At 34.7% G+C, this 20,485-nt stretch overlaps 1 protein-coding gene across 1 annotated transcript in view; it reads left to right on the top strand.

The window, feature by feature from the left end:
- The window catches only part of FUT8 (fucosyltransferase 8), a 141,204-nt gene extending 131,889 nt beyond the window's left edge, over window positions 1-9,315 (top strand). The window contains exons 11-12 of the mRNA XM_050898162.1: window positions 3,758-3,908; window positions 8,313-9,315. Coding sequence (XP_050754119.1) covers window positions 3,758-3,908; window positions 8,313-8,630 — 469 coding nt within the window. The 3' untranslated portion in view covers window positions 8,631-9,315. The remainder of the gene's footprint in view (window positions 1-3,757; window positions 3,909-8,312) is intronic.
- Window positions 9,316-20,485: the final 11,170 nt, after the last annotated feature.

Here is a 20,485-nt window from a genome sequence, read left to right as displayed (position 1 = left end):
CTGTTTACACACGTGCTCACGCTCTTCTTTCAGAGGGAAGAAAACTTGCATTGCCTGTTCTGGACACTTCCACACTCCTAGCGAATTGAGAACAGGAGCCTGGGACTCGCCTTGGTTTGCACCTGCCGCGTAGGGTAGTGATAAGCTGTAGTTACACAACTAGTTGATCAGCTTCTGAAACCAATTGGAACTTGAAATAGTCTCATAACTATGCCTCATTATCGGAGGCTGGTAGGTGCAGGAAGGAAAGATTTTAAACTATCTCTTTCCCACCTTCTTCTGATTTCTTCTTTTCCCCTTTTCCTAGGGGAGGAAAAAAAAAATCCTTCCTGGCTTGTGTATAGGTTTCAAGAATCTATTAGGTAGCTTTAGAAGAATTAGATATTATTTTTAGATATGTGGAGGAGATATACTACATATATGTAGTCCAATACAAAGAAAACAGTATTATGCCAGTTTCCATTCTTTGTTTTTATCTTCACAGTCTGGTCCTTTCCTGTTATGGAGAAGAGAATGTATGGGTAATTTCTTTGGAAAGCTAGGAGGGATCCTACAAAATACTGTATTTAGGTGATTCTGACAGTAAGCATATGACATCTTATTATTTATTATTCGTTTACCATGCATGCAGCAATCCTACTAATAGGATCGTGCCTGAGTTCTGCTTAAAAAGAAAAAAAATTCCCCCAAAGCTTACAATGTAAGTATTGCACTAATCATAATATAAATACAGACGGAAAAGGGAATAGAAGGAAGCAAGAGCTAACTATAGAGCTTTAGAAGTTTCATTTCCTTTATTCTTTGTAGTCATTGTAGTAAGAATAGCTTTAAACAGAATCTAAAGCACTGTAGTGAGTGGGAAGGAGAATTAAACCTCACCTGATGCAGGAAGTCATTGGGCCACTTATGGCTAAGCTTGAGAGGAGTATGGGCTTGGCCTTTTACTGTATTTTTCTTTATGCTCTGCTTTCAGCCTGTGTTGGAGACAGGATGGTGGATAGAAGATTCTTTGGTCACACTGAGTATGACTGCTATTATACTCACATTTTAGGGTGTTTAAAAGAAACCTCTTTTCCCAAGCATGAATATAGCATTGTGTGTGTGGGACAACACAAAAATACTTGTTTGAAAACTTAAACATGTGAGTAGATAAATGCTAAGCTTGGATCACTGGTTTGAAGAAATGTGTTCTGAAACGGTTAGGTAAATTTGGATCAACTTTACAAAATGGAATTGAAGACCAGATTTAAAAGCAGCTCAAAGACTGTTTCCAGAATAAAGGGAGGAAGGAGAAAATTTTAAATGTATGCATAAGAAGATGTGTAAATGATTCTGATTTTTTAAATTTTTTTTAACCAATATGACACTTTTTTTTTGTGTGCTTCATTTGTTAAGTTATTAGACTGATCTCTTGCTAGTAAGAAATCAGATTCTTCAAGAAAGGTTCTTTTGTCTCTACTCAGCATGTGGATTCTGATTTTTGAAGTCTGAAGGAAGTGATTAATTTTAGCAGTATTCCTGATGCCAAGAACTTGCAAAGGAGTGTGCAAATATCTTTACTATGTTCACTGTCCCTAGAAATGACATCTTCTGTTAAATATTCTTCATGTTGCTCCCCTCAGAGTTGTGTCACTGAAATAAGACTGATGCCCATCTCTGTTCCTCAGCTAGTTTTCACAGTAGAGTATGACATATTTCCGTTTGGTCTGTACTTTTTTTCTTTTAAAAAAATACTAACATGATTCACACAATGGAAACAGAAATAGAATGTATCACAAATATTGTGTTGTCATCTGCTGTATTTTGAGAGCTGGTTAAATATTGACAAAAAATGTTAGACATGAGAAGATAAGAAAGAAAATTATCATTGTGATAGCGTTAATCTTGAAAAAATATTTCTTGAGTCATTTGATTCTATAATTTCTCAGAAAAGGTCTTATCAGTTATTCCAAATGAATAATATTTCCACCTTCTCTTCCTCCCTTTTTTTTAATTTGTTTGTTTTGTCTTGTTTTTAATGTAACATGACTTCCCCTGACATTCGTCATCAGATGCACCCTTTAAAGTTGTCATGCTATCGCTGGGAAATTTACCATACACTTTTTTTTTTTTTTTTTTTTTTTTTTTTTTTTTTTTTGTAGAGCAGGTGTTTCTCTTGGGAACATAAAATTCTGTTAAAATCACTATGAAGATAAATTAAAATTCTTCCTCAAATGTGGAAGTTTTCCATACGACTTTTTGAGTCACTCTTCAGATAAATTTCCTGATTTGGTAGTCACAGCTAGTGAATGTTAGATGGAAAAGTCTACTGTATTTGCCCATTTCACTTTTGAAAACAGTTTTCCCATAGTTTTAACATTAAAATGGAATAAATTAGGCATATTCTTACAAGAGGTTGTCATAATCATGTCTACTGTGTGTCCAGAGTATATGCACATGCCGCATTGTTGTATACAAGTGCGTCCTAACTTCAGTAACTTTCCAAGAAGTCGTGAGTGTAAACCTTCTTTTGAGCGATGTTCAGCACAGGACTGTCAGGCTTTGAAGCATCTAGTTACAGGTCTAAGTTATTGTTGCTCCAGCATTATGGCCAGCTTTATATTCTGATTTTCTTTATTAAACAGTATAAGAATGATTAATTCTTACAAATGTAATATTAGCTGCCTTACTATCTTATGTAATATATGGCTTTATAATTGCTATGAAGTTGTAAATTTGAAAAATAGATTTTATTTAAGTTACTTTATAGTTAGCCCTGTAGTTGAAATTTTGTAGTTGGCAGGTTAGTCGCATGAGTTGCACTTATGACTGGAATATAATTATTGTGTAACAGCAATGTAATTATCATCTTTGTTACATCTACCTGGAATTTTTCATATAAAACTTATTTTTGGTAGGAGGCTGACTGAAAATTTAATTAATTCATGCTACTTTTTGCAGTTTATTTCAGATTTCAGTTCCCCAGTGAAGGGGTACAAACGTTTTGAGAAAGACCATTCTTTTTCAACATTTTTAAAAAGAATTTTGTTCTTTCAAAGTCATTGTTACATGTTAAAAACTTTAAATTTTATTTTAAAAATAATATAAACCAAGTTTTTATATTTCAAATAAAAATATTTTGAATTAGAGTATTACTGTTTTGTTTATGATATGTCAAGAAAGGTGTATTGACATGAAATTTTACATTTATTTCCTTTTGACCAGTAAACTGCAAAATTTGTTCTCCATGCGGTCTTAATAACTGTGAAAGACTTTTTTATTTTTTTGGTTAGTTCAGATTCATTTATTTAATATGTCCCTTTTACAGGTGACTGATTTCTTGCACAGTGTCATAATCAGTATGTAATAGAGAGTATGGTAATAAACAAAATGTGGTCTAGTAAAGACACAATCCCATATTCTATTTAGTAGTAGAGAAAGCAAAGTGATCTGAGTATATTTCATCTAAAATCAGTAGCATTAGCAGAATGTGGCATATATTGCCTGATATTTTTTCACTTCTTTTGCAGTGCCAGAACTCAGACAGACTTACAGCGTCTTTTTATTTAATTTTCATTTTTTCTGGGTAAAGAGAGGGCATGTTTGGAGGCAGAAGTAACATTCTAGAGTGTTCAGCAAAATTAGAATTCATTCCCTGTAAAGCAGAGACTCACTTAAAACAAATTAACAACCTTATCTTGCAGCAAAGATGATGCTTCTTAAAAAAAAAAAAAATAGAATAAGACTTTGCTGTTAACAGTGTGTTGTATTTTCACAGGTATCCAAATTACGAATTTATCAGTGATAACTCCATATCCTGGTCAGCAGGACTTCATAACCGATACACTGAAAACTCCCTAAGAGGTGTTATTCTGGATATTCACTTTTTGTCTCAGGCAGACTTCCTGGTCTGTACATTTTCATCCCAGGTAAACTGCAATACAAATACAATATAGAGTATGTGTACCAGTTCTAAATCTTAGTTTTCTTCATGCTCCTGTTATCTTATTCTCAGTGCTTTCTCATGAAAATTTCAGGGAAGAATTAAAGGCTCGGTATGCTATGTGAACATTTAGAGGACTGTAAGCAGTGGTTGATTACTACTCTTAACTGAAGTTATTGGCTTGCTTAAGACATTTGAAATAAGCAAGAAATAATATTAAACATGTTTAAGAGTGCCTTGTTTTGCATAAAGTTAATGTAGAACTTGTATCCATTCATTTCTATGCAGCTTAGTTAAGGCATTTAAAATAAGTAAAACTAATTTTGAACATGTTTAACACTTCTTAATTTTGCATAAAGTTAATGTGTAACTTGTGTCCATCCATTTCTACACATCATTGCATTCTACTACAGTTCAAACATGTCTGCTGTTGCCTTAGCTGATTGTGGGAATGGAAAAAAAATTAAGAAAGCAGACATTTAATTTCACTTCAGTCTGTTACATTTCTAGCAATCCAGCGGTAGTGCAATAAATGTGACCACTGTAATCCGTAGAGACTTCTTGTTGCAGATAATTATATGCTACAAGCTTCCCTTCTTGAGTGATCTGATGAAGCAAGTTGGAGTCCATTAGAAAACTGAATCATATAATTGTAATCGTTAGCATTTTGTTCTTTATTACATCATATTGTATATTAATTTCATATATCATTAAAAGCTGTTTTAAAAAGCTGGTTTAAGATTAAAAAAGATCAGAAAGCAGTATTTTGTGACTGATATGCTGATCCACCTAAGTCAAGTATGGCAAAACATGATTGAAATCACACAGAGTGAATGTGTTTTACCTACTGTTGTCGTATATGCTCTTAGGTGACACTCCTGCTTAGGAAAGCATTCAACTATAGATGGTGATAGATTATGATCACACATGATTGTACTGTTACATGGAAGTGGACACAAAACTGAAAGTTAAAATTCACTTCAAAAAGAAATGTTTTCCACAGCCTCAAATGTAAATTGTCTTCTGCACTGTAATGACAATTAGATAGGTAACAAGCATAATATTAATATATGATCAATACAGTGATATATTGACCTTGACAGCTAGAATTCTTAATAACATTACCATGGCAAGAAGACAGCAAAAGCAGAAAAAGTATAGAAAAACCTCTTATCCCTCAATGATGCTTGTGGATACATTTTTTTCACTGTTCACCAAACTGTGTGAAGAAAATGACATTTTATAGCATATTTAGAAGGTTATTAATATAGGCTACTTCAGACCAAGACATGTGGGAGGAGCCATCCACTTTTATAATAATGTTTGATTCAGCTGAAGTATGTCCACTGAATGCATCACAGTGAAAGAGGTGATCATCAGCTAAGACTTAGGGCTGTATGTCTTAAATGCCACACATGCATTGGTGTAGAGACAGTTCATATTCTGAAGGAAGAATTATGTGGTCTTGGATAAAAACTTAATGAGAAATCTATAACATTTTGTGCTATTACTATATTCAGACAGCTGTGTTAAAAGTGGTAAATGTTTGCTTTAAATAAAACACTTGATATAAACATAGAAGAAACATGTTTAAATATAGGTACAAATGGCTTGGATAGAATATATTGCAATTGAATTGTAAGTGTTGGAGTAATTTCAAAAGAAGAATATATGTTAAAATACATTCACATAGTTAAGGTGATACAGGTTGATGGGGACCTCTGGAGGTCGTCTGGTACAACCCCCTTTGAGGGTACCTTTGAGATACCTGGTATCTTTGAGGTCCAGTCTCATTCTGCATTTCCCTGCATTTGACGATAGACTTGTTTGCTGGATGACGTATTTGGTTTTCCAGAGTTGCAGATAATTCTACTAAAGTCTAGGAAATCCTGTATTAGACTTACTCTCAATAGCTGGGACTATGAATTTGGTCCAATCACCTACTTAATTTATTCTGGGCAATTTCTTGTGCTTTAATAATTCAAACTCCTCAAAAATCATTTAGCACCAGTTTTGCTGGTCATGCAACAATGTGGATCTCTACAGTATTATCATATATTGGGCTTTTCTAAGGTCTGTTGCAAGTTTTCCCACTGTTCAGAAAGACTTCTCTTTTATGGGTTTAAAATTTGATCCTCTAATCTCTAAGATTTGAACTACTATCCCTCTCCTTTCATCAATGAAATAAACAGTGTGGTAGTTACTTTGGCATTGAAGGTAAGCAAAATTAGGCTGTTAATGACCATCTTTTGTCCAATCTGTAAGAAGAGAAAGTAAGGATAAGAATGTAGTCTAATTTATTTCCAGTGTGATTTTGGACTTTCATGTTAATCAATTGTATACTGACTTTTTTCCATTTTCTTTTCCTTGCCAAAAGGAGTCAAAACTTCATTATAGAGGTATTAAGAGAAAATTACAGTATATGTGAATAGAATCAGGCGCTTTAGGAAGTCCCCTATATTAATTCTTATTTATGCTACCAAAACTAAATAAATACTGATATAAGCTGAAGAATAGATATTTCATTAAAATACTGTTGTTAAAGAAATTAGGCCCATCAAGTGATGTGGAGTCAAGGGAAACAACCTACCTTGGCACTGTATTTCAGCAACATTGCATTAATTGAGATGTATAGAAAAGCCACATGGTAGTTACACAAATCATAACACAGTAGCAGAATTAAGATGGCACATTAAAACAAAGAGCTTTTTTGTCTCTTCAGTCTTCATTTAGATGAATTCGTAGCTCCCTCTGCCTGATGTATTTTTCTTCATAATCTCATTTGCTTCCAGGATTTAGTAGTCTTTGTATTTTGCATTGTACATGTAAGTACTTGCAAAACAAGTGAATCTACAAATAAAAATGGGAGGCTGGCTTTAACTGTAATTCTGCATGTGGATTCTTTGCCTACTGCCCTCAACAGCTTACAGTTTAGTTACCCAGTGGCACTACAAAGGAAATAATTGCTAAGAGGATATGTTGTATGTTTTATGTCAGGTATGCAGGACACACTCACTAAAAAGCATTTCTACTGAAAAGATTTAAAATCTTTTAGAGACTATGTGTGTGTATCCTCCTCCTGGGGTGCACACACATGCAGAGAACAAAACATCAAAAACAGTCACAGAAGCTGTAAAATAAATAATCTCTTACCAATGTATGAGTAATTAACTTGTTTCTATATTATGGGGTATAACAAGTACTTTGAAATAATTAACTTCAGACTGATCTTCTGAAAGCTACTTCTGAAAAGTTATTTCAAAGATCAGATGGAGAGGGATAGAAGGAAATCTATTACATTTTTAAAGCAAATGCCTCTCTCAAAGAAGCTAGGAAAGTGCAAATATGTCTAGTTTGACTGATTAAAGTTCTATTCACCGTATCTTCAGAGGGAGAAAAGTAAAATCAAGCTTTACTATATTTACATAGACTGAAAATTATGAAAAAGCTCAAGTACTTCTTCATATTGAAGAAGTCTGCTGTATTGTTAGTTTATCAAGCTTTATCAAGCTTATGCGAAATCAGAGAAAGATACACTAATGTAGATCAGAAGTCAGAAAGGTCACAGTGGCCAAATCAGACACTTGACAGAGAAGAGCTTTCTAGCCAATTGTTGAAGAGCTTTGTTTAATACAGTGGCAGCCTTTTGTGTTTCTGGCAGCTCTGAGAGATACAACACGATTCTGATGTGGGGACCTGTTTTCAGTCTCAAGAAAATTCCCTTCATAAAATGTGATACAATGGCACTTCAAAATGCACCTTTCTCCTCACCAACATCATTGTTGTCTTGCTGGAATTCAGTTTCATTTAGTTGTCTTCCAAGTTGCCAACAGTCATAATTCTATCACTGTTCTAACATTAACAGCATTTTAAAGCCTTGGACTTCTGGAACTGCTTGATTGTGAAAATTGGAGCTTCTTTTAGAAAAGTAAATGTAAAGCCTCATTATTGCAGAATAAATTTTGAAAATGTAAGCTCTAAAGGTTGAAACGGAAGTAAAATACAGTTTTTATTAGTAGTAGAAAAGGAAAATGAATTTGCTTTTACATTTGGTTGGCTACATATAATTCATTTTAAGAAGCAGGATGGCTAGTGTTCATATAGATGTTTTCAATTTTTACTGGAAAGTAGGCTGTTCTAATTATTTATCTATTTATTTATTTACCAAATCTGATGACCGGAGTACTAATTAAAATGCTGCAAAGTTGTATGCTTCTTGTTAGTAAATATGCAAGTCTTTTGATTTTTGGTTTTTGTTTTGTTTTGACCTGGACATTCGAAAACTTGATCCGCTTGTGAAATTTAGTTGTCACGCGTTGATTGCTGACTTCTGTGGTATATTGCAGGCACACACAATATTTATGACTTCTCTTCTGTTTTTATTTCTAAGGTTTGTCGAGTTGCCTATGAAATTATGCAGACATTGCATCCCGATGCTTCAGCATATTTCCATTCTTTGGATGATATCTACTACTTTGGGGGACAGAATGCCCACAACCAGATTGCTATTTATGCTCATCATCCACGAACTGCTGATGAAATTCCTATGGAACCTGGAGATATAATTGGAGTAGCTGGAAACCACTGGGATGGTTATTCAAAAGGCGTCAATAGGAAATTAGGAAGAACAGGCCTGTACCCGTCCTATAAAGTTAAGGAGAAAATTGAGACAGTCAAGTATCCTACATACCCAGAGGCTGACAAGTAGATTAAAAGGAAGACATTCGGCAGTAATTCTCAATTTTGTTTGGTTCGAACCAGTCAGCGCACTAACTAATGGTTTATATGGGATCTGAATTTGCATTTTAACATGCAGTTAAAATCAAAGCCTTTAGCAAAGAAACTGGATAAGAAGCTGAGAACAAATGGATGGGCTATTATCTGAACTTACTCTTAAACATTTTTTGTTATATGCAGTCTCACACATGCACACACAAAACCACATACAACAGGAAAACTGTTGTTTTATACTTCTTGTCTCTTTTCAGGATTTGTCCCAGTCATTAGTCTTACGTGAGCTTTGGGCTCTTTTCTCTGCCATTAATTGACAATAATGTTCAGACTTATAACACTGCCACATTGTGTAATTTGAGTGACATGAACATATTTTGTATGTGCAAATTTAAAACATGGTGCCTATATTTGAAAAATTTGTGACCTTTTTAGAAGAGCCATGCCTATTTCACAATGGGCAAGAGTCAATCTTCAACTGGTGTTACCGTGACCACTGAACTTGCTTCAAACAACAGATTCAGATTTCAGACTAGATTTCTTTACAAGTTTATTTTTAGCATTCCATTGATTACTTCTCATCATTAATAAAATAAAGGATACATCCAACAATAAAATAGTCACTGTCTGTTAGGAACTTTTGTAAAACAATGCCATGAACAGATTCTGTAGTATTGATAATGTTTCTGGACGTTGTCCTTGATTAAAAAAAAACCAAAACCCACAAAAGAAACCACAAAACCCACGAAGGAAAAAGTAGCTGGAGTTTCACTGAATTTTTAAATACTCATTATGTAGTGTAACAACTGCTTAGTGGCAGTGTTGCTCAGTTCTGTGGACAGTGGGTTTCAGCAGGATGACTTCAGTAGCTCAATTTCTTACATTTAATCTCTAGCACTGTTCTTTTACCTTCTGTGTTTCTGTTCTGAAAATATTTTTTTTAGGGTATTATAGATGGCCATTTATCATTTTGGCATTGAATGTAGTTACTCTTAAGTAAAATACTTCAGGTTATCCCATTTATAGAACCCGTCAATCTAGACTACTCTAAAAAAAAAAAAAATCTAACAATTTACCCCAAAAATAGTAGGTTCCAAGAAAAGATACACAAGGATGAATTTTTATGCATGACATACAATTGTTAGTAATTCTTAGTGTTTTGAAATCTGTTGCTAGTCTACTCTCTATTAAGAAAAGAGATAATTTACAAAACAATTTTACAAACAGATTTGTAGATTTGGGGGTTGTGTGTGTATATATATATAAAAAAAATGTACAAGATATCAAGAGATTATTTCCAAATAGAAAGAATATTAATAGCATTATACAGGTTCTAGTGCAATCCAGTCTGGAATACTGGAAGTGCAGAAAGTGTTTACTATTCAGACACTGAGAAAATGCCACGAGTAAAGATCAAAAAACCATGGCTAGTTGACCTTAACAAAGCAAAAGTTAAAAGGATATTAAGTTATATTTATGAATAGACCAAGGACACTGTTGACATAACAAAGGGATGCACTTGACCATGAATAAATTTTAGGCTGAAAAGTAAAAGGAGATCTCTGGCGGTGTGAAGTTCAGCAACAGTCTTCCAATTGAAATAGTGCTGAGTAAGATGGGACTTGATTGGTATGTAGAGGAATTAACAAAGTAGTTCTCTCTGACATTACTTGCAGGACTGATCCTGTAGATCCCTTCCAATTATGTGTTCCTCAACTGAAAAACTATTTTGTGTCTTGAAAAAGAATAACAAAGTTAAACTGCTGTGGGGGAAAAAAAGATAAATTGCCTTTTAGTACTGTTAAATAGACATATCAGTAAGAATGAACATAGATGCCAAATGGGATTTGAAGACGGATTGAAGGATAAAGGCAAATGAGTAAGAGTGGCTGAGAAATGCTAAAGATGATGAATTTTTGTGACTAAAAATGGCTAGAGTTAACTGGTGTTTCTGTATTTTGGAACTACTAAGGAAGCTGTGCGATGTTAGTTTCCTGTCTAAGTGATTCTGATAAATTTTCCACAAACTTAGCCAAACTTGTGGTGTTTCAGAGGCACAAATGTAGGCTAAATTATAACTTTTTTTTTTTTACTTAAATTTGAATTGTACATATAAAGCTATTACTACTTTCCTTTTCCACTTGAAAAAAAAATAAATCCAAAGCCACAAACATTTCTTCCTCAATGATTAGATCAATGCATTTTATCTTTGGGAAAACTAATTTAATTATTTCTCCACAAATACTACATTACCTATTTGATATTTATAGATTTTGAAAATGTTTCATTTTTGAAGCTCTTTACTTACAGCTTCAGAGCTCATCATTTCCAGCTCATTTCTTAGAGTGTGATGCAGAAATAGTATTCATAAATGAATTAACATATGAAAATTCCTCCATAGTCAGGTAACTCAATTGAAAGTATCACTAAAGAAGATAAATAACAGAACATCTAAGATGATCCCAAAGGCAAGAGCAGATCTTCTGATGTAGTAACGAGAGAACTGAAAACACTGATGTTATAGAAGACATACCTATATAATGTGGCAATTCCTCAACAGACTATATCTGACAAAATATTGGCAAGGTACATCTGCCTCCTTACATATTCTAAGTACCTAATGAATAATTAGCTCATCATCTTTGAGAAAATGATCACAAAATGGTATGAAATTATAAAATTGTTGTTAATAATTAAGAAGTGTACTAATGTAGATGCTATGACCTTATTCCCCTGGGCTGTATGATCCTCTAGTGCTTATAATGCAGTACTTCTCAGAGGAAGAAACCTAGCAATAGGCTGCTTACTAGATGCATCTGTTTCTAGAGATTTGTTTCCTTTAAGACTACCAGTTAGTTAAGTCTTGGAATCCTGGGACCTTGGGACATTAAAACTGAATTTGTTTTATATTAAACAAAATGAATATTAGAGACTTTATTCTCAGTTATGGTGGAGTCCAGGTAGTATGGAAGGATCCATGGGTAAATGAAAATGAGACCCCCAGATTTTTATTGTAGCTCACGGAAAAGTGAAATAACAGGAAATAAAAATTTTGTCTTAAATACCTGAAAGAAAGCTGAATCTTTTGAAAGTTGTGAAGTCATTAAGATACTAGCCAGAATGCTTGCAAGCAAGCAAGTATACATCTTGTTTCTTCCGTTCACCTTGTAGCTCTGCAACAATCCAGTCATGTAATTTTTGCCTCATACCAAACTACCATATCTGACATCCGTAAAACAAAGACAGCCTCATACTCTCTTAAACAAGCTAATGTTTAATTAAATTTTTCCTCTTTAAGAAGCATTTGTGCATGTGTGTGTGTGCATGTTGTGTTCATAAAAAAGAATATGAACAGTACTATTTCCTTCTTTGCTATTTTACATTATCATTGTCACATTCTCTGTAATAACTTATTAGCCAGGTAAATGTCGTCTCTGGAAACTGAATATTCTACTTGCTTTTTACCAGCTGGGCTAAGAAATTTATTCTGAGTAGTTCAGTTAACTAGTCTTCTGTGACATTGGTGCACCTGGAGACTGGGGTCATCATCAGCAGTTTGCTGCTACCACCGCAATGACACCAACCTGAGTTCTGTCCTTGATTTTCAGTCCAGCCTACAGTCAGATGCATGGAATTCCCAAGCCTCCTCTACCAACATCCTGTCCCTGTGAAGTGCAGAGTATTATGGATTTGTTCATGAAGGATGATGTTTTATTTCAAAATTTTTAAATATTTACCTTCAGAGAAGTCTTTTGTCTACCCCTTCTACCACTGAATTTTAAGGAAACTTGCAATTACCAGAAAGATTTCTCTCCTTGACCAATTTTTCAGAAAAGAGAACTGATGATACCTTTCTTATAGAGAGATATTCACAATGTGAAAGTTTCCTCCATAATGGGTTTTATGTTTCTTTGGTATGCAATTATAAAGTAAGGATCTTGTCTTCCGAGCTAGGAACATAGTAGAATATAAAATAGAAAATTTTCATTACAAATTCTTGATAAGGGGAGGGAGATTTTCCTTCATGCCAGTGGAATAGCACCTACCATTTGGAACTTTTTCAAAACAGTGAATTGAACTTTTGTTTTTCCAGGTCATAAGTTTCTTTGCAATGTAACCTCTCAAGTGTCTGAAGAATCCAGGTAAAAATCATTTGCTTAGTTTGGGAAGTGGGAAGGAGAGTCTAATAAGAAGACATGATACTGTACTTTTAATTTAAATTGCTATATCAGTTTATAAAGCCACAAATAAAACTTTCAATGCCAGGTTAAGGACCTCTGCCAGCAAAATCCTTCTGCTCTTTGCCAGAATTACTTAAAATTTGCAACCCTCTTTTGATTTTGCCTAATACCAGTCCCAGTCGTGTATAAACATCATGCTGGTCTTATTCTGATCATTGGTTGTTACTATATTAGTTTCATTCATATTTGGGTGGCTTGGGAGCAGTCTGTCAAAGGGCACAAACTTTGTTTGGTTTTCTTATCGTGTTGAATTAAAATTGCATTTAAAACTCACAAGAATTCCACTTCCCTAAGGCACCACTAGAATTCTAATTGTAGTCTACAGACTTTTGTCAAGGTCCCCTATCTGTACTTGCAAGCTTATTAGAAGCAAGACTGAAGCAAAGAAAGTTATGCATAAATATCAACTGCAAACAGGTTGGGTTAGACTTCATAGTATCCTGTTCATGTCTAAAAAGCATGAAATGTGGCGCTGCATTGATACAAATAAGAGGATAGTATAAAATTTCCAAGCCTGCAAAAAAATTTGCTAATCTGTTTGCCTGTGTCACTGGTTGCATTCACTGTGTACAAGATTATTTCAGAATCGAAGTACATAAGGCAGAAGTCTTCCAGCATTACTACAGGCATCTGAGAATCCCTTCCATTGATGTGTTTGCTGGTCTTTGCCCCTTTTGGTACCATGTACAAATACCTAACAATGCTGATGGTATTTGCTATTCAATGGAACTTTCCTTTATTTTGTATGCTTTTTTCCTTTGACTCAACTTACTTGTCAGCAGAATCCTATTGCCACTGTAATTGAAGCAAGTTTGGGTTAATGCAAAGGCATGCCAGTTGTTTGCACCAAAATGTCTTTACCGTTGCTCAAAATTAACTTCACGCTCTTAGGCTGACTCCTAAGGAGACACTGTTGAGGGAAGGAGCTATCTCCACTGGACTATATTGTACATGTTCTATAACTGCTGACACATAAATGTACTGGCTTTACTTTCAATTTTGCATGGTTTTTCTGCTTTATACAGACTCAAGATTTTGTATTTATTTTAGTATATTTATGAAGGGTTTTCTTGAGCATGGTGAGACAAAGTCCCAACTATCCTACATTTTCTTCAAGAAGTATATCGGACCTCACCCCATTTCCTCTAATTGTCTTAAAGACATCCTCCAGTCATACCACATTAAAAGACTCATCTAGATCGACATTTCCTGAAGCCTATGACATTTTTATGCTCTTCCATTAGCTCCACTGCCTACTTGCATCTGAGCCTCACTGACCATGGTTGTATGAATCTTCTTCAAACCTTTCTGCTTAATGTGTTTTGACCTCCTTGCCTAGTGGCTAGTGGTCATTACTTGACCAGGAATCCAAGGGACAGCAAGTGTCTGTATTTGATTTTTCATAATAACGTGAAATTATGTTTCTTGCGGGTTTTTTTTTTTTTTTTTTACAAAATGCATTTTTGTATTTTCCCTAACTGGTATAATCAAGGATTCAAAGAGAAAACACCATATTCAGGTGTGCCTAATAAGTGTTTAGGAGGCTTACAATGCATGGAAGTCCCTTATCTAATAAGATTTACAGCTCACACCATGGCAAGTTTCTTGACCAGATGAAAGATGTATTCTCATAGCATTCCCTATCCATTTTTCGCTAGCACTTATGATACACTAATGCCTGCAGCTTAATATGCGAGCAGTAGGGACACAATCTGAATGCAGTCTTTTTACAGGACCATAAGAGACAGGTTACTTTCTTCTCTTCAGTCTTAGAATCCTTCATTTTAGCTTAGTTTTAGTGTTCCTGCTCTCTTTCTTTGGCAAGTTTTTTTGTATAATACAGCTGCACAATTCTCAATTACTCCGCTACAAGTAGAGACACAAGTATATTACATCTCAGCTGCAAGAATCCACTGAACGTAGAGATTGCTGTCCAGTTCGGCTGTCTACAAAGATCTGTCTCTTAAAGAAGCTGAGTGTGTTTGCTGATATCTTTCCAAACAGTAGCAGACTGGAAGAATGGAAGGAGACCAGAAAACAGGACATCCTACTTCCTTCTTTGTGAATGAGAAGGAATTGGGCATCTGTTATGTCCAACCAAGATGCTGGAAAGCAATTGACTAGTTGATGGGAGTAGTTTGCTTCACTACTTCAGCTTATTGCTGGAGAATGAACTGTGATGAGTTTATAATTTTAAATCTGTGGTCACTTTGTAACATCTATAAAATTTTATTTGTTTTCACTTGAGAATAAAATTGTAAAAAACAAAGAGTAAGTTCAGATTTGTGGGATTAAACTGACAGTGTTTCTTCTTGCCTCAGATGGACTTCATTGTGCACTATTGTTTCTTAAAATGATTTTTGCTTATGACTAAACTTCAATTATTCAGCAAAGACAGACAAATCTTGTTAGGTTGGCTTGACCGTTTTTTTAACCTGTGCATCACTAGAAATTATAGAGAGGCTAGCACTAATGAACCTTCACGTAATAGATTTATGATTGATGGATTTGTTTGCTTAATTTTTTCTTTTGTTTGTATACAACAGAAAAAATGTTTTCTAAATACTAAAAAATGATAGTTAGGATGTATCTGCCTGCTCAAAATGTATTTCTCTAGGGCTGCTGATGTGTTATGACTACTACTTATTACACATTCATATTAGCTCATGTTCTCCTGTTTCTGAGTGTGTTGCTCATTTCTTTTGTCTGATGTTTAGATTATAAGATTTATGATCCAGGACCCTCCTTTTTTTTGTGTTTCCACCACTCTTGTCACAGTGGGATTCTTGTCATTTAGTAGGATCCCTAGACAATACAATAATATGAATGATAATTGTAGTCATAAAATGGGTTAAACATTTCATCTATAATGCTAATTTCAATATGATTTTGTAGTGTTTGCTTTTATTTCTGTTGCATTAATATTTTGTTTAGTTATATATATTGCTTATTTGCCATCATGTGTGTATGAAAAGAAATTCTTAACCCCCCCCCCCCTCCCCCCAAACCCGAGCCCAAATATCAGAAGTTGGATTCAGGAATTATTCTTAGTTCCTTCCTACATGCTGATGACCTTTGTTATTGATAGTATATTTATACGTTTGGTTCTGAAACAGCACAGTGATGTAAGAAGTTACCTTGTGTACTTTGTTTGCTCTCATTCCTTCTCTTGGACTTAATAACTGACCACGTGTATGCTAAATCTGTTTCAATGTCAATTGAAACAGTTTCATATCTATGCCACTGCTGATTGGCTTGGTATCTATTAGTCAATGAGAGTTTTGGAAGTAAACATGAATGTATATCCTTCATTTCTGTGCTTTTAAAATTGAATGTAGGAGAGTAAGTGTAAAAACCGTTGGAATAATAGGCTTTGTCACCTTTTGTTGAACTGGCTAGAGCTTACTCGTGCCCTTTTTCATTCTCAAGATAACACATTGCAGGAATATGCTATGGAGAGACAGATGCATACACGATAGGCAGTTATGTATCTAATAGGAAGGGATAAAATCTGTTGAAGAGCCTGAAGAAACCTCTAGATGATGAGGATGTGACCAAGGTAATGGTTGGCTTGACGCAAAGGTGTTCCAGTCTTTGCTTTATCTGCCAATGTGATTGACTAGAGGTCGTCGTCTTCTTCTTCTCTTCCTGGGCTGCCCCTTCAGGATTCATTTAACAGACATACGTTATTTTGTCATGACTTCATGCTGGATGGATATTGGTTCCAGAGCATGCTGTTCCTTTCTAATAAGATGCATCCTGTCAATGCAGGTGCTCTGCTGTACTACCTCTGTAGTAAAACGGTCTGGATTTTCTCAGTGCTGTGTTTAGTTGATGTTGGTCTCTCTTCAAAGTTTCCCTTGAAACATTTCCTTTTGGTAAAGCCATACACAATGGTTGGAAAAAAGAAAATAATACCATTCTTTGCTGATTTGAGTCTGGTGTTTTATTTCTGAGACACCTGTAATTTGCCTTGCTGACCTACAAAACCACAAGGTAGATTTTAACTTCTTTTCGGTGGCAAGTATCTTACTGCTGTTGGCTGTAGCCAACAATTTGGTGCTGAAAGTAAGCTTTAAGCCTTTGCAAGTATTTCTGGCTCTTATTGCTCTCTGCAAAAGAGTGGTGACCCCCCTGACAGTAGATGTATGGAGTCCACAAAAAATAATTTGGGCTAATTCTACGTGATACTCTTTTTCCTACCAACATTACCACTCTTTTGCCTAAGTCTGTTTTATCCAGCTTTACTTTGTTTTAGAATTTATCTTGCAGTTGCAGGGGTACAGGGCAATACTGTTGTCTGTGCTTGAAAGGCAGTTGTAAATGAGTTTTCTAAGCATGCTGCTAGTACAAGGCACAACAATGTCCATTAATCTCTTAATTTATGCAGTATCTTCTCCAGCAACTTCTTTACCAATGGTGCCAAGTTAATTTCTTTGTTTCCAACTGATTTCCTCCCTGTCTCTGTCTTATACGTGGAATAGTCTTCTACTCTGTTCATTCAGTTCTCTGAAAAACCTGCATATGTACAGAAGATGAAAACAGAAAATTAAATGCAATTAAATTATCAACACATCTGCTTTTTTCATCAGATTTTATCTTCTATTTATCACATTTTTGAATTTTAAGTTCTCAGAAGCAAAAAATTTATTTTGTTACTATTCAGACTTCTTAATCCTGAAACAATAAATAATAGACAAAAAGATTTCTAGGAGTAAAGCTTTTCCAAAAGCAGTAGATCGTTTAGGCCTAGTACAAACATAATAAAAAATAGAAATCCCATTAAATTCCTAAAAGTAGAACTGCATGAAATATTACTCTGAATGCCAGAGTAAGAAATACACAGAATTATAATTCTTTTTTTCCTGATTTTTCCCCTGTTGGTTTAACTAGCTCATCTAGGTTGCTGCTTATCTGAGGAATCAGCATTAATTAGCATCTGCTGAACTGGACAGACTCTTCGATGTACTGACTGCCTATCAGAACAACTATATGAAATTTTATTTCAAGACATTTTTAATCTTAATACAAAATTACCTTGATGTTCTGTTACAGCATTTAATATTTTTGCATCTTGAGGTTTTCAGATAACCGCTAGTGGGTGATATATAACATGAATGATAGAACTTCAAGTGTATCCATCTGGACAGAGTAGGAACAGCTGTCTATGCATAAGGCAATACATTGATATGTCATGTTAATTAATCATTTTGATTTCAGTTACAGGATGTGCAAAGTGTATCACTGTTTACTGCACAGCAGTACGGCTAACAAATGATTTGTGAAATCATTGTCCATTTTACCTGGGATGTTTTTGTTAAAGAACAGTAGCTATGACTAACAACAGGTTTCCATATTGTTTTGCTTTGAGGTCTGTCACTTGTTTATCATGGCACACACTCAATGACTGAATAATAAAAAAATGTAAACTACATTTTACTATTGCAGACAGATTCGAAGGATAGTTGAGTCCCACCCAGCAGCCAAACAAATTGCTTTGGGGAAAATCCCTAAATCACTTAAATTAAGAAAAGAATAAGTTATTAGACAAAAGGCTCATACTGAGTTCAGAGAAAAGTCTCCGCTCTGGAGTCTTCAAACTTTCTGTCTAGGGAAGATTTAGTTTTCAAAGTGTGCATCAGAACAGTATGCTGTACCTATGTTTTCTCATTATTACTGTTTGTATGAGGATCTATTAATTTTATGTTACTCTGATCTTATGCTTTTTCAGAATTCCTAGCATTTGTCAAGCTTGTATTTGTATACGGCAATATAAAAACAGTATGCTACATAAGCAAAAAAGTTTTCCAAATTTTCAAATGCTTTTTTGTTCTGCATACATTATTACTAGTGCTCTGGAATTGATGCATGCATGCATCATTGGATTACCACGTCAATACTGAACTTAAGTATCTCTAGCATGCTTGCAATTGTAGAAGACTTTTTTCCAGGAATCACACATGGAAATTCCCTAGATGAGCGATTCTTATTTTCAGCAGTAGTATCATTTAGCTACATATCTGTTTGCAATGAAAGGAAACAAGCCTTTTTTTCAAAGATGGTTGGAATCTGTGTTTTCCTGAGGATACCTTTTTGATTCCAAAGTCAGGTGTGCTGCTGGATACATGCCTTACAATTCTCTTGCTTCTGAGACTTTTCAAAAAATTAGGTAAAGCACTTCATAGTGGTAATTTCTATATAGACAAGACAAACTTAGTTTCCAGGGTTGTTCAAATTCTCTGCCAGTTTTCTGGCAAAAAATGATGATTTTTTTGACTTACGACAAAGTATTAGTTTCACGCTCTAACCTTTTTCAACTGTACCTAGTAAGATTACTTTTGTATGCATTTCTGACCTATACAGGCTGTGCTCAATAAAAGGTTAATCTGAATACCAGGAAAAAATCTACAAAGAAAACTTAGATATGGAAATAAAGATTATTTTTTTTTTTTAATTGCATGTACTGATGAAAATGGCTGTAGTTTTCTTTGCAAGCTTTGGGCCACTCCCAGGATTTACTTTGTATCCATTTGCCAGCAATTAGAGTCTTCTGTCCTTTAAAAGGCAGTATCCTTTGTCTTTACACTCTTTAATGAAATTTCTAAAAATTTACCTTTGCCACGTGCTTCATGCATGTGTTGCCTTTCTTCATCTTTTTGTGATATGTATGTTAAGACTGAAACAGCTAGAACAGACTTTTGAAAGTTTTGGTATCAGAACCCCTGACACACATGCACATATACTCTGTGTTTCATCATTACAAGGTTTCCATTAAATCGTAACCAAAGTTCCTAAAAATACTGATAAATATACACAGCGCAGGTGTCATAATGGCCCTAATCTTTACTTGGTTTTGAATTAAGCTGTTCAAAACTTGCCTCTTTTGAGAGACTGACAAGTTCTCTGGTTTGCACCAGAAATTTTCAAACTAGATATGCGGTAGAGTGCAATGCTGTGAATGGTCAAAGACACCAATGCTCAGTGTAATCTCAGCATGTTCAAAAATTTTAACCAGCTTTACTCATTGGCAAGTACAAGAAAATAACACAGACTTCTCTATAGACCTTTTGCAAAGCATTTTGAACAAGTATTGTTCTGGGTATGTTTTCTAGCTAGTCATTCCTTCTCTCAGTACTGAAAAAGGACTGATTTCTTACCTCATTCATGTATTGTTTGGGAGACAAATGACAGTTGAATAGAAATAAACACATGAAGAAAGAGAAAAGTTAATTGCCTCTATCTAACAGATTTACCTTTGTAATATGCTGTTCCCATATGTATTCCACTTTTTTCCAACTTTCCCCTTTGCTTCAAATTTCTTTATAGCTCATGAAATCTGTAATGGAAAAGAAGTAAGAGTAGAATGTTTCCTTTACATTGCGTAAGTGGCTGAAGTGTACTTATGAACTGAAGGGTCTCAATTCTCTGACCTTAGGTGCAGGAATGCATGTCCAGCCCCAGTGGAATGCACATGGCGGCAATACATCTGGAAAGCATAAGCTACCATACGGGTATGTATTTTTTAATTATTAAGGGTTTAATATTGAGAGAGTTGTGCATCTGCTCTTCTCTTAATAGTTGTCTTACATAT

The sequence above is a fragment of the Gymnogyps californianus genome, chromosome 5, assembly GCF_018139145.2.
Source record: "Gymnogyps californianus isolate 813 chromosome 5, ASM1813914v2, whole genome shotgun sequence".
NCBI lineage: Eukaryota > Metazoa > Chordata > Aves > Accipitriformes > Cathartidae > Gymnogyps > Gymnogyps californianus.
This window is presented reverse-complemented; position numbering and strand designations above follow the sequence as displayed.